This window comes from Sus scrofa, chromosome 12 (genome assembly GCF_000003025.6).
Source record: "Sus scrofa isolate TJ Tabasco breed Duroc chromosome 12, Sscrofa11.1, whole genome shotgun sequence".
NCBI classification, from domain to species: Eukaryota; Metazoa; Chordata; class Mammalia; order Artiodactyla; family Suidae; genus Sus; species Sus scrofa.
Window position 1 is genome coordinate 37,662,673 of NC_010454.4, and position 10,455 is coordinate 37,673,127.

At 39.9% G+C, this 10,455-nt stretch overlaps 1 protein-coding gene across 1 annotated transcript in view; it reads left to right on the forward strand.

Annotated features, from left to right (window-relative positions):
• The window catches only part of APPBP2 (amyloid beta precursor protein binding protein 2), a 64,941-nt gene that overhangs the window by 48,903 nt on the left and 5,583 nt on the right, over nucleotides 1–10,455 (forward strand). The window contains exons 7-12 of the mRNA XM_013981135.2: nucleotides 693–760; nucleotides 841–946; nucleotides 1,661–1,785; nucleotides 3,557–3,642; nucleotides 6,544–6,734; nucleotides 8,747–8,912. Coding sequence (XP_013836589.2) covers nucleotides 693–760; nucleotides 841–946; nucleotides 1,661–1,785; nucleotides 3,557–3,642; nucleotides 6,544–6,734; nucleotides 8,747–8,912 — 742 coding nt within the window. The remainder of the gene's footprint in view (nucleotides 1–692; nucleotides 761–840; nucleotides 947–1,660; nucleotides 1,786–3,556; nucleotides 3,643–6,543; nucleotides 6,735–8,746; nucleotides 8,913–10,455) is intronic.

Below are 10,455 nucleotides of genomic sequence, written 5' to 3' on the forward strand. Positions count from 1 at the left end.
CTGGGCTGTAGTCACTTTTCTCCTGAAGGATAGCCTAGTATTAAATCTCTGATTCAGGAGTTCCCGTTGTGGCGCAGTGGAAAGGAATCTGACTAGGAACCATGAGGTTGTGGGTTTGATCCCTGGCCTCGCTCAGCAGGTTTAAGGATCTGGTATTGCTGTAAGCTGTGGTATAGTTCGTAGATACAACTCAGATTCTGCGTTGCTGTAGTGTAGGCTGGCAGCTGTAGCTCTGATTAGACCCCTAGCCTTGGAACCTCCATATGCCATAGATGTGGCCCTAAAAAGCAAAAAAAAAATTGAGCGCTGCAAAATAGTTGTAAGTCATTCTAGAACTGGGATGTAAGTAAGTACCTTAGAAAATAATATGCAATATGGTGAACCCTCCCCCCAGTGTTTTATTTTAATAGTATGTAAGGATTATACCAGCTTTGTAAGGTAACTTTGTTATAACAGATTTCTGGGCATGACTGTCAAAATTTTAGTTTCATACTTTCTCAATATAGGTACAGATTTGTTTATAATGGAATTTTCAAATACTTGAAGGGAAGGAAATTACAAATAGAGCTATTTATGTTTGAAGATGCTTTCTTCTTTTCCAGCATTATAGTTTGAATATATAAACCGTACTTGTTTTAGTACACTAATTAACTGTTCAAAAGTTATTTAACAATTTTTCACTTTATCTTTAGGCTTGTGTTGTAAAACGTGAATTTAAGAAGGCTGAACAGTTAATTAAACATGCAGTGTATTTGGCACGGTAGGTGATTGTTACTTAAAATACCATTTTAAATTGTTTGTCTCTACTTGATATCCTAATAATTTTGTATCTTTTTATAGGGATCATTTTGGATCCAAACACCCAAAATATTCTGATACACTGCTAGATTATGGGTTCTACTTACTCAATGTAGATAATATCTGTCAGTCTGTTGCAATTTATCAGGTATGTTACTAGTTACATTTTGTTTTGTTTCAACCTAAATTGACTTGCTGACCTTCAATTTGGGGTGTATAAACCACTCTGAAAATAACTCTTTCTGAGCCTTTCCTCAGATGCGGCATACCATTATTTTATTAAGTAATGCCTAGAAGGTTTAAAACTTAATGTTTTAGGAATTAATTTTGTATCTTTTTATAGGGATCATGTAGAGAAAATCATCCAGGAAGAAAGGTTTTGGGTTGTGAGAAGTTTTCTGCTTTTCATTTACCCAACTGGTAGATTATCTTTATTGTTAATTTAGTGCAGATTATTATAGCAGCCTTTGTAATAGCAGAGAGGGTTGATGACAGTTGTTTTAGGCCTCATCTCAGTCATTCTCAGGTACATGATGCATTATGCCATCGTGGAACAGGTATCCTTTATTTTATAGTTCTAAGGAAGGACATAGAGAAAAACGCTGATGTGATTCCTAAGACGTGAATGATTTTTATTCTTCAGCCATTGTCTTTTTAAGTCAAGCTCACTCTTCAGAAAATCAGGCCTTATGGATGAGTTTAATGTTCTGTTACGATTTAAATATAGCAGAACTTTTCTTCAAAACTGATGGGATTGAGTATTATATAGAACGTATATTTAAATTACTAGGATGCTTAATTTAACGGGGTAGTGTTTTCTAAGGATTTACAGTGTTATCAGTTATTTTCATGACTCTTTCAGGCAGCCCTTGACATTCGGCAGTCAGTGTTTGGTGGCAAAAATATCCATGTAGCAACAGCTCATGAGGACTTGGCTTATTCTTCTTATGTTCACCAGTATAGCTCTGGCAAATTTGACAATGCACTGTAAGTTCCACTTTTGTTTTCAGTGAGGGATTAAGTGCTGTTGCTATGTTTTGTTTTGTTTTTCCTAATATAACACTATTTAATGTACCTTATGGATTAACGTTGCCCTCCTGGAGCTTTAACAGGATCCCTAAAATATTCTTAAAGTCATTTCAAATCATGCCAATTTATAAGCCATTCAGTTAGATCTTACGTGGTTTAATATTTAGACTTGGATGTCTTCATGTGAAATTGATTTATTTTTAAAGTATCTCCTTCAATAATTTTTCTTTGAATAACGCTATAGCATCTGGTTAAATGACAGACTTAACCTAAAAACTTCTTGCTCACAACATGAAATAATGAATAAAATATAGCAGTCATCTTTTTAAATGCACAATTGAGCTTGTAAGAGAGATAGAAAATCCTCAAGGGCCAATAATGCACTAAAATCCGAAAGAGTAGGTATGAACTGTGGTGTAACTGTTCTGGGGTGGTGGGAAAGCTTAGAAGTTTCTGTAACCTTGGTTGAACAGCAATCCTTAGTTTAAGAGACAAGGCATTTTTTTCCATAGGAAGGTGTGACTTAGAACTGAAACCCTCATGTGAAGCCAAGATTAAGGCTACACCCTCAAGAAAAGGGTAGGCTAAGGGAGAAAACTGCCCCCTGGCAAGAGGTCACATGGAAGTGTGTCCATCTTAGGTTGGACTTGCAGTTGAACAAGTAAGGGAAATTTATAACTTATAGACCTCTGCCTTGCATTGGGGGGTATCATGCATGCAGAAGCCTCTAAACTGAAGAAAAATATTAAAGAGCACTTTGGGACTGCTAGTTCTCTTGGGATGCTTTTCAGAAGAAAATGCAGAACTCTTGGAAATAATTAACCTTCAATCCAAACCATACAGATTTTCCATAGATCTAACTCTGCAGGTGAATTCACAGTAAAAAAAAGTTTTTAAATAACAGAACAGTTCCTCTCTGAGTCAGCAGACATAATAAGATCAGAACCCTAAAAATGTCAGTTAACAGAACTTTTTGGTTGCTACTATAAAGTGATTCTTAAATGATTAAAGTGTTTAGAGAGTGATGGTAGATTTTTTAGGGTCTTTTGTATAGGCTGGTCTGGCAAGACTTCAGTTCAGGGGTGAGCCGTGTGAATATTCAGAGGATAAGCATTACAGAGAGACAGTAAAGCAAGTGCAGGAGTCCTAGGTGAGAATGCGCTTTACATGTTCAGAAAACCAGTAGGCCTGTGAGGTTGGAAGGGAAAGAGCAGGTTGTTTCTGACATGGGAAGAGATGAGGTCAGAGAAGTAGCCAGTGAATCTTTTGTTCAGTCTACAGAAGATTGGAACTTTAAAACAAAAAAACTGGTCCTTTACAGGTAGTTCTAGAAATTCTATCGGTATTATAAAGTGTGATTTTTCTTTCTTTCTTTCTTTCTTTTTTTTTGTCTTTTGTCTTTTTAGGGCCGCACTCGTGGCATATGGAGGTTCCCAGGCTACGGGTCTAATCAGAGCTGTAGCCGCCGGCCTAAGCCAGAGGCACAGCAATGCGGGATCCAAGCCACATCTGCGATCTATACCACAGCTCATGGCAATGCCAGATCCTTAACCCACTGAGCGAGACCAGGGATCGAACCCGAAACCTCATGGTTCCTAGTCAGATTCATTAACCACTGAACCAGAACGGGAACTCCATAAAGTGTGGTTTTTTTTTTTTTTTTTTTTTTAAATGCTTAAAATCATTTGTAATTAAAAAATGCCAAAACACGTATCTATCTGTTTTGCAGATTTCATGCAGAAAGAGCTATTGGTATCATTACCCACATTCTACCTGAAGATCATCTTCTTTTGGCTTCTTCAAAGAGGGTGAAAGGTACCCCTTGCCATCTAATCTTTCTCTCTCTACCCCTCCCATCCTCTACCTCTGCCTCTCTCTCTATAAATATATAAATAAAAAATATATTTTAAGATTCCTTTAGCTGTCAGTTATAATAGGTGTCTAGTCTCTGATGTTTTAAAATTGATGGTAAATGTTACAAAATAGGGATGTGTGTTTATTTCCTCAGGGTTAGACTACATATGAGAAAAATAGCCAGTCCACTATTTGCTTGCAATTCTTAGAATTTCCAGTGTTTCATAATGAAAAGTTATTTGCTTATCTCATATAACAATTAATAAACAAGAATACCTTTCTTTTGCCTCTTTTTCCTTCCTTCCTTCCTTTCATTCCTTCCTTCCTTCCCTTCTCTCCTTTAAAAGAATCACAAATGATTGCTGTGTGGTGACATGGGTAGCAAACTGAAGGTGGTTTTTTCACGTACCTTCACCTTTATTGTGCAGGACTCTGAAACTCAGTTTCATATCAGGTTACCCTTAGTGTTGCAAGGCTCTTGCTGCATACCACTTTCTTCCTTTCTTATTTTAACTCTTCTGCAGATTGCTACCCAAGGCCCTTTCATTTTGCCAAGATGATTGGGTCACCTATGTGGTAATTCCATGCATGTTAGATAACTCTTACCTTAATTCTGGAGCTGGGTTCCCCCCCACCATCCCCTCCTCTAGGTTTGCACTTTTTAAGTCATGCAATTAATACATGACTAATGTCAGAAATTAAAAGTCAGGGAGTTCCGGAGTTCCCGTCATGGCGCAGTGGTTAACGAATCCGACTAGGAACCATGAGGTTGCAGGTTCGGTCCCTGCCCTTGCTCAGTGGGTTAACGATCCGGCGTTGCCGTGAGCTGTGGTGTAGGTTGCAGACGCGGCTCGGATCCCGAGTTGCTGTGGCTCTGGCGTAGGCCAGTGGCTACAGCTCCGATTTAACCCCTAGCCTGGGAACCTCCATATGCTGCGGGAGCGGCCCAAAGAAATAGCAAAAAGACAAAAAAAAAAAAAAAAAAAAAAGTCAGGGAGTTCCCATTATGGTGCAGCGGAAATGAATCTGACTAGTATCCATGAGGATGTGGGTTTGATCCCTGGCCTCACTCAGTGGATTAAGGATCTGGTGGTGTTGTGAATTGTGGTGTAGGTCACAGATGTGGCTCAGATCTGGCATTGCTGTGGCTGTGGTGTAGGCCGGCAGCTGTAGCTCTGATTCAGCCCCTAGACTGGGAACTTCGTATGCCTCAGGTGCAGCCCTACCAAAAAAGAAAAAATTAAAAGTTAGAAAAGAGAAAAAATTGTTACCTGAAATCTCATCAATCCAGAATCAACATTTGATTAATACTTTTTTAGGTTTTTCATTCTTCAGATAATGAAACGAGTGAATAATTTGTTTTTAGTTCTATAATCTGATTCGTTCATGTAGTATATTATGCACATTTTCCTATTTCAATACATGTAGGTTTATGTACTCTCTTCTTTTCTAATGCTTTTGATCTCACTTGTTTTATTGGATGTTTAAATTGTTTTTTAACCTTCCTTTAAAAATGCTACAGTGGAAATTCCCTGGTGGCTCAGTGGGTTAAGGGTCCAGCATTGTCCTTGCTATGTATGGCCCTGGTCACTGCTGTGGCATGAATTCAGTCCCTGGCCCAGGAACTTCCACATGCCTTGGGTATTCCCCCACCACCACCAAAAAAAGCTGCAGTGAACTAAATTTCTTTTACTTTGTGCACATAGACAGGTTTCCTAGAAATAAAATTACCTGGTAAAAGAATATGTATTTTTAAGACTTTAAATGGAACTTGAGAGTCTTGAATGGGACTTTGAAATTGAACTGTCTTCTTGTCTGGTTCGTTTGGTCATGTGAGTAGGAGGAAACCAGTTCTTTTAGTTGTATTTGGTTAAAGGTTATATGATTTACAAAGTGTGGTTTCAAAATTTTCAACATTGCTTAGGTACTCCTTGACCCAGTTTCACAACTTTGAAAAATTTGCCTTTTTGGAGTTCCCGTCATGGCACAGTGGTTAATGAATCCGACTAGAAGCCGTGAGGTTGTGGGTTTGGTCCCTGGCCTTCCTCAGTGGGTTAAGGATCCCGTGTTGCCGTGAGCTGTGGTGTAGGTTGCAGACATGGCTCGGATCCCGAGTTGCTGTGGCTCTGGCGTAGGCTGGTGGCTGCAGCTCCAATTGGACCCCTAGTCTGGGAACCTCCATATGCCGTGGGAACGGCCCTATAAAAGGCAAAAAGACAAAATAATACAATATAATACAAAATTAAAATAAAATAATAAAAATTTGAAAAAAAAATTTTTTTTGCCTTTTCGAAGTTCCCGCTGTGACTCAGCAGTAACGAACCCAACTAGTATCCATGAGGTTTCGGGTTCGATCCCTGGCCTTGCTCAGTGGGTTAAGGATCCAGCGCTGCCATGAGCTGTGGTGTAGCTCACAGACGTGGCTCAAGTCCGACAGCTATAGCTCCGATTCTACCCCAGCCTGGGAACTTCATGTGCTGCAGGTTCAGCCCTAAAAAGACCAAAAAAAAAGTTTTGCCTTTTCATTCTTCCATTGCTCAAAAAAAAATTCACGCCTGTTAAAAACATTCAAAAATTTATATCAACAAATACAACATGTATGGTATATAGTCCGTCTGCAAATAATTTGATGTATGTATCATTGTCTTCCTAAATTTGAAATTCATTATACTGTGCAAAATAGAATGACCCCAAAAGTGTTGTTGTTTTTTTTTCATTAAAATGGGATACTTTCATCTTTATCAGTTCTAAAGCATGAACACGTATAAGTACATACAACAAAGATTTGTAGAATTTAAAATTTTCTGATTAGCTTTAATACATAGTTTGGTAATGCACTAATTTTATTGCCTTTTTATTCAGCGCTTATTTTAGAAGAGATTGCAATTGACTGTCACAATAAAGAAACTGAACAGAGGCTGCTTCAAGAAGCTCATGATTTGCACCTGTCTTCACTCCAGCTAGCTAAAAAAGCTTTTGGGGAATTTAATGTACAGACTGCAAAACACTATGGAAACCTTGGAAGACTTTATCAGTCAATGAGAAAATTTAAGGTAGTATGTCTTACTATACTTTTCTCTCTAAATAATTTTAGATAAGAAAGTACAGTCTTTTTTTTTTTTTTTTTTTTGTCTTTTCTAAGGCCGCACCCGAGGCATATGGAGGTTCCAAGGCTAGGGGTCGAATCGGAGCTGTAGCTGCTGGTCTATACCACAGCCACAGCAACGCCGGATCCTTAACCCACTGAGCAAGGCCGGGGATCGAACCTGCAACCTCATGGTTCCTAGTTGGATTCGTTTCTGCTGTGTCATGACGGGAACTCCATTTAAGATTTATTAAGACTTGGAGTTACCAAGTCTTTTAGAATTTTGGGCTATTCTTCATATTGTCTATTATAGGATCACAGTAGGGAAAGGGTGAGAATTGCTGCCTATGGCGTTTATTTTTATCTAAAAATCAGTTTACGTGGAGTTCCCGTCGTGGTACAGTGGTGAACGAATCCAACTAGGAACCATGAGGTTGCGAGTTCGGTCCCCAGCCTCGCTCAGTGGGTTAACGATCCGGCGTTGCTGTGAGCTGTGGTGTAGGTTGCAGACGCGGCTCAGATCCCGCGTGGCTGTGGCTGTGCCTGTGCCTGTGCCTGTGCCTGTGGTGTAGGCCGGCGGCTACAGCTCCGATTGGACCCCTAGCCTGGGAACCTCCATATGCTGAGGTAGCAGCCCTAGAAAAGGCAAAGAGACCAAAAAAAATAAATAAATAAAAATAAAAATCAGTTTACGGAATTCCCTTTGTGGCACAGTGATAAACGAACCGAACTAGTATCCATGAGGAAGCAGATTCGATCCCTGGCCTCGCTAAGTGGATTAAGGATCTGGTATTGCCGTGATCTGTGGTGTAGATTGCAGGCGCAGCTTGGATCCTGCATTGGTGTGACTCTGGCATAGGCCAGCAGCTATAGCTCCAATTCAACCCTTAGCTTGGGAACCTCCATATGCCGTGGGTGCGGCCCTAAAAGGACAAAAAGACAAAAAAAAAATTGTTGAAACTCCATTCCCTGTTGGCCTGGGGGTTTAAGGATCTGGTTTTGTTGCTGCTGTGGCATGGGTTCGATCCCTTGCCCGGGAACTTCTCCATGCCTCCAGTGCAGCTAAAAAAGAAGTCAAAACTCAAAAAAATAAAGTGTACTTCTGTGTCAAATAACATAAAGGTTCTAGGGGGAGTTGCCACTGTGGCACAGCGGGTTAATGATCTGGCATTGTCTCTGTGGCAGCACGGGTTTGATCCCTGGTCCTGTGCAGTAGTTTAAGGATCCAGCATTGCTGCCCCTGTGGAATAAGACAGCTGCAGCTCAGATTCAAGGTCTGGCCTCGGAACTTCCATATGCTGCTGGTGTGGCCAAAAAAAAATGAGTAATAAAAATATAAAGTTAACAAGATTCTATGAAAATAAGGTTTCTTAACAAGGTTCAATTAAATTTTGGAGCGTATTAACTGAAGAAGTAATTTTCATTTTAGAATATTTTGATGTTTAAATTTCTTCTAACAATTTTTTATTATGAGGACAAGTTATATCTATCATTTTGGCATAGACCACTATTACTGTCATCAGCTTAGGTACCTAGCTTCCCTAAACCAGTAATGCTTCCCATAAGCAACCTTCGGATGAATATGATGTGTTCTCTTAATGCCATCCATAAGATTTCTCTGGCATTTGGAAGAATCTTACTCACTGGATAAGAATTGTTGACAGAAGGGAGTTCCCTTCATGGCTCAGCGGTTAATGAACCTGACAGGGATCTATGAGATGTGGGTTCCATCCCTGGCCTTCTCTGTGAGATGGGGACCCGGTGTTGCCGTGAGCTGTGGTGTGGGTTGAAGATGCAGATTGGTCCCAGGTTGCTTTGCTGTGGCTGTGGTGTAGGCCAGCAGCTGTAGCTCTGATTCATCCCGTAGCCTGGGAACTTCCATATGCCGCGAGTGTGGTGCTAAAAAAGAAAAACAAAAAGTTTACATAAGAAAAAGTGAAAGTGTGATCTGGTGGTTAATACAGCTTAATTATTTTTCAGGAAGCTGAAGAAATGCACATCAAAGCAATTCAGATTAAAGAACAACTGCTTGGTCAAGAAGATTATGAAGTAGCCCTTTCAGTGGGACATCTGGCTTCTTTATATAATTATGACATGAATCAGTATGAAAATGCTGAGAAGCTTTATTTGCGATCTATAGCAATTGGTATGTTACTTTAAAATTTTCTTAGTCAATTGATTAGAGATCAACATGTCTTATATATTGTATAGAGAAGTGTTTTGTTTTGCTTTGTTTTATTTTTGCTTTTTAGGGACATACCTATAGCATATGGAGGTTCCCAGGCTAGGGGTTGAACTGAAGCTACAGCTGCTGGCCTGCACTACAGCTATAACAGATCCAACCTACATCTGTGACCTACATCACAGCTCACGGCAACACCAGATCCCCAACCCACTGAGCAAGGCCAGGGATCAAACCCATATCCTCATGGATCTCTTCGGATTCCTTACCACTGAGGCACGATGGGAACTCCCTACTGCTTGTTTCTTAATGGTGCCTTTCAGGGAAGAGAAATTCTCAAATTTTAAAGTAATCATATATATTGTTCTTTTCTTTTATGGTTAATACTTTTTTTTTTTTTTTTTTTTTTTTGTCTTTTTGCCATTTCTTGGGCCGCTCTCGCGGCATATGGGAGGTTCCCAGGCTAGGGGTCTAATTTAATTGGAGCTGTAGCCACCAGCCTATGCCAGAGCCACAGCAACGCGGGATCCGAGCCGCGTCTGCAACCTACACCACAGCTCACAGCAACGCCGGATCGTTAACCCACTGAGCAAGGGCAGGGACCGAACCCGCAACCTCATGGGTCCTAGTCGGATTTGTTAACCACTTCGCCACGACGGGAACTCCTGTTAATACTTTTTATATTCTGTTTTATATTCTTTTTTTACCCCAAAGTCATGAAGATATTCTTTTGGAGGATTATTTTCTAGCAATTTTGTTTTACCATTCACATTTAGATCTGTAATCCCGAAATTGATTTTTGTTTATGGTGTGGGGTAGGGATCACACCCCACCTCCACCCCCCAAATATGGATATGCACTTGACCAGGACCTTTTTTTTTTTTTTTCTTCCAAAAGACCATCCTCTCCCTTCTGCTGTTCTACTTTTGCCATAAATCATATGTCCATGTACATGTGGATTTCCCATGATCCCTGATATATTACCTGGCTTAATCCTGAAATATAAGTAAAGTAGTTTTAGAACTGTTAACCCATGATACTGTGAAAACCAAACCTACTGCTTATACTTTTTTTGTCTTTAGCCTGAAGATGTGTAATCAGGCTAAAGTGGCTCAGTGGGTTACAGACCTAACTAGTATCCATGAGGATGAACATTCAATCCCTGGCCTCTCTCAGTGGGTTAAGAATCTGGCGTTGCTGTGGCTGTGGTATAAGCCAGCAACTGCAGCTCCAATTCAGCCCCTACCCTGGGAACTTCCGTATGCTGCAGGTGTGGCCCTAAAAAAAGACACCCCCCCAAAAAAAAATTTACTGGGATTATTTATCCCCTTGCCCCCTGTTATCAGTATATTCATTTGAGAGATAACCAGGTTCATTTGCTTGTGTTTGTGTAACATTCCCCTATTTTTTTTTAGTTTTTCATTTTTTATTTAGCATATGAAATATTAATATTCTAAAAGTTAGAACTATGTATAGGATGATATGCTCACAGATGTGTGATTCCCCC